At 40.1% G+C, this 4,464-nt stretch overlaps 1 protein-coding gene across 1 annotated transcript in view; it reads left to right on the top strand.

Moving 5' to 3' along the window:
* KCNK10 (potassium two pore domain channel subfamily K member 10) overlaps positions 1-4,464 on the top strand; it is a 65,420-nt gene that overhangs the window by 32,508 nt on the left and 28,448 nt on the right. The window contains exon 3 of the mRNA XM_008629693.2: positions 3,065-3,182. Within this exon, the coding sequence (XP_008627915.1) occupies positions 3,065-3,182 (118 nt within the window). The remainder of the gene's footprint in view (positions 1-3,064; positions 3,183-4,464) is intronic.

Below are 4,464 nucleotides of genomic sequence, written 5' to 3'. Positions count from 1 at the left end.
ATCACGAGCTGATAATCACTAAAGAGCTGACAGCTTCTGCACAGGCCCTCCTGCCAGCAGCTGAGGGAAGACACCGGGCCTCGGGAAGATGATCCTTCACGAGACCATCTCTCCGGACCGTCACAGCTTCCTTGGTCAGAGCTACTGACCCCACACCAGCTGCCATAGTTTGTTAACATAGTGTTTTGCACTCTGGAAGTTAGTTTTTTCCCTAGTGTGAGATAATCCAATGATGCGTCTCTTCAGGTCATTGCTGCAAAGCCTATCTGAATTTTCAGATTGGAAACTTGTAAAATTTTGTGGCCTGTGTGAACTGGGAAAGTCTTGCCAGTAATAGCGTCCTCGTTTGAAATTTGTGCCAGTTTTCATCTAGCAGGATAGTTCTGTGTAGGTGGAGTTGTGGTGGTAGTAGTAAGGCATCCTTTTCTCATGCATGAGCTGAAATTGGTTAAGTGCTGTTAGCTGCACGCTGCTGGCTGCTTTTGTCTTGCTACTCTCTTTTTGTCCTCCATCACTGTATGCAAAATACTACATATTAAAAGATGGCATTGGAATAGTTGGATATTTATAAATGAATGATGTCAGTCAAGCTTTAAAGAAAAAATGAATTTGTTCTGGATGAGAAGGGAACCTGAGAATCTCAAAGCTATCTAAGGCAACAGGACACTCCTTCACTTCAGGGGTTAGTGCTTGGCCCTAAAAGACTTGCTAAACTGTATAAACTCAAGTGTGATTTGAGTGTAACTAGCTTGCTGACATTCACACACTCACGGGGAGGGCAGACAGCATTCCTTGGCAGAAGTACGGTGCCAGGGTAGCTGACAGTGTGTCATGGCCTATTTAAATGGGCAACCTGTCTGTTATGCTGATTTATGCTGTTCTGCATAAACCAACAAAGATCTCTGCTTTCACACGACCTGCAATATGCCAGCAACTGGTATAGAAGCCCTTTCAAAGGGTTTGGTCGGAAACACATCCTTTCTCTATATCCCTGTTTCTTGAGGTATGGACTTGTGCTGAGGAGCCCTGGCTTTCTGCCCACGTGAAGTGAAACCAGTCCAGCCTGGAACTTGCTCATGCTATAGTTTCACAATCAGCTTAGCCTGGCATTTAGCAGCTCTACTTTTATAAAAGGCTGTCCCATACTGATCTCTTTAGGTGTAGCTGTCTCTGTTCTTGCCCATACGCCTCTCCTCCCGCTCCTTTCTCTTTTTGTGAGGCAATGTGATGAATAACTGAAAGCTGGGAAGCAGATTAGCTGAAGCTAGCCCGGGCTAAAAAAGCAGTAGAGGAACATTTATGACCATGAAGTCAGTTGGAAATACAGGCGAAAAATGAAAGTGGAAGAAAAATGGAAGTGGAAGAAAAGAAAAAATGGGGCAGATAAGCCATTGGGATTAACGAGAAGAAAAGTGTATCCTGAAGGCTAGGGAGAGAAGTGGTGTTAAATGGATGTGTTTAAAAGTCAGTGCTAAACCCACAAGAGAATGTGAGGTTATAGAGAAGATCAAGAGAGAACTCATAGACATGAACAGGTAAGAAGTGGGGCAATGGTAAAATAGAATGGCTAACCTTGCTTTGCACATGGACTGTATAGGAAAAGGTGAAATAGAAAACCGCAGTGACAATTCATAGATCATAAATCCGAGGGAAAAGAGAACTAGTTAAAGAAATGGAATAAGAAAAGTCAAAACAAACCTGTGTTGATAGGTGGGAATTCCGTGTTGAGCAAAGCCAAAGAAAAAGAGGATGCAAGAGGCAGCACTTTGCTTCACTTGTTGAGCCCAGCAACTGGGCTCACTGAAACTACCACGACTAAAGATTGGTGGCAATATTTAGGAGGAGGAGCAAATAGCAGAGTGTGAAGGAGAAAGTCTGGCAGTAGTGTGAGCAGCTGGTAACAGCAACATGAAATGAGGCTGGACCAGAATGGGAGAAAAGCAAAGAGCTGGAAATGTTAGGAGGCAGAAAGAGAGAAACTTGGTTCCTTTGCACTGGTTTTATGGAAATTAAACTCAATTGGGAACATTTGAAAAGCAGAAAGGCAGTCATTTCAGCTGCTGTTCTAGAATGCGATCTGAATTTCTCTATTGTGAAGAATGGCTTGCGTGAGATCTAAAAGCAACTTGAAAATACGTGCTGAAGGGCATCTCAAAAGTCAGCTTAGAGCAGTTCAGGTGAATATGCCAGATGCTGATGGGAGATTTATTTTTGTGCTTTGTAGGCTGATTTATTAAGCTCCATCTTCCTTTGGACTGTGAGGCTATAATGAAAAATGAATGTGTATCTCCCCATGATACAATGTGGTGCATTTTTAGAAATTCCCAACAAATATTCAGGAGGCTGATATGTCTGCCTGGTTTGACTCAGTACTATATGGTACACAGGACAGTGACTAGGAAGCAGTATATCTATCTCAGCTTCTGTTCAGGATACAGTTAATTCAAGCACTTTCTGTGAGTCTCTGTATCATGCTGTATTTGTGGACATGAGATCGGCAAGTCGGAAGTTTGAGCTGATCACCAAGTTTTTTCATGATGTTTCTATAGCTATCTTATTTGTTCATTTCATATGGGGTATATATATGCCATATTTTTTCAGTAGTTAGCATAAAATATAAATTACTTAATCAATTACTAATTGTCTGGGAATATAAATCCTTGGCTGACTCTCTTAATAAACTTCATAAACATTATTTTTATTTACCACCTTTCTAGCTGCTTCTAACATGACCTGTTTCCATTGAGGAATTCTTCCTGTGGCAGTAGTCACTACGAGAAGGGTATTTATGGATGAATTTGTGGTGTCAGCCCTCTACTTCTCAATTGCTTTGTATCTTTTGTCATTTGTTTATGCATTGTATCTTTGTTCCACCTTAATGAATATTCAGTTCAGTTGTTTATTCAACTTACATGTGCCAAAGATGCTACTATACTTTGAGCACATATTAAAAAGCTTAGATCAAAGCTGTTTCCATGGTCCTAGAAATTTCCCTTTGGAGCCTATACCAACTTGCGTAGGATACTAAGGCATGCGGGAGGCTGAGTCTTTGTTTTCTTTGCAGCACGCTGTTGAGGCTGATAACGCAGGAGTCAGTCCCATTGGAAATTCCTCTAACAACAGCAGCCACTGGGACCTTGGAGGTGCCTTTTTCTTTGCTGGAACTGTCATTACAACTATAGGTATGTTTATGTTTTAAAATACATAGTCACGCTGAGACGTGGATAATGAAATAAATTTGAGGAAGGTAGACAACAAAGAAAAAAGTAGCTGAAGTGTGTTTCTCTGTTAGCAGAAGACATGACCCCAGCATGTGTCAAGGACACCGAGTCTCTGGGTGTCAGAAGCTGTTTACACAATTAGGGTAGAATAGCAATGCTGAGCTGAAAACAGGTAAGACTGATGCAGGCTTTATAACCCTGTTCTTGATGTAGATGCAGATGGTCTCAATTTTCACTAAAAAGATCATGAAGCTGTACCCAATGAAATATTCTATGGTTGTTGGGAATTTGGATTTTAATATTATAGATGAATTTGCCCAGAAGTGTAACTTTCTTCCTAAGAACATAAATTAATTTTGGCTTATGCTCTGAAGTTTGGTAGAAGCAATTCTTCTCATACCTTACTCCTTGCAACTGGAAATGTATTCTCATACCTATTACAACCTTTGTAAAATTCGTACTTGCTTTCATACTAACGATTGGAAGGAATTCCACAAATGATATACTCTGTAAAAAACCCCCCAATTTTACTTTTCCATTCTCGAATTCATAGCCTTGAATTATTGACACATTTCCCTGTGTTAAATGGGTATACTAAACTGCTCCCTTCACTTTTCTTGAACCACTAATTTTAGTAAGATCCTTATTCAGGCCCTAATCATCTCTCCCCATGCATTGTGTCCAATGTATTTAGTCTCTTGATCTCTGAATGTTGGCCTTGGATATGCTAAGGTTTTTAATCTCTCCTCTCTGAGCCAGTTTTTTAATCTCTCCTCTCTGAGCCAGTTCCTCTCTTGAGGAATGTTCAACAAGCTCGCATTTCAGAAGACAGTCTGAAGGAAAAAGAAAATAAACTAATAACATTGTTGATAAAATGAATCTGCTGACAATTATACAGTACTTTTATAATTTTAAGCTTGATTTCAGTGCTGTCATAGTAATCAGATCAAGGGATCTAATTATTTGGAAATCACTGGCAAATTGTTGATTTTTATTTGCATTGTCTTTGAGTATTATTCTGCTTTAAATATTGTATAAAGTGCTTCTCCACATTACAGCTGTGATGCACACACTGGTGGCTGTGCAGACAAATAACTTGACAATCACATAACCCTTCAATAAAGTGTGAGAATCTGACTAAATTCAGTAGGCTTTTTATACAACAAAAACAAAAAAAATCCTGTGGCAGTTAAAAGACTTGCTGTGGGGATCTTCTCTAACAGTGGAGTCTGTGCCTTTGGCT

Source organism: Corvus brachyrhynchos, unplaced genomic scaffold (genome assembly GCF_000691975.1).
Source record: "Corvus brachyrhynchos isolate BGI_N302 unplaced genomic scaffold, ASM69197v1 scaffold1, whole genome shotgun sequence".
Taxonomy (NCBI): domain Eukaryota; kingdom Metazoa; phylum Chordata; class Aves; order Passeriformes; family Corvidae; genus Corvus; species Corvus brachyrhynchos.
This window is presented reverse-complemented; position numbering and strand designations above follow the sequence as displayed.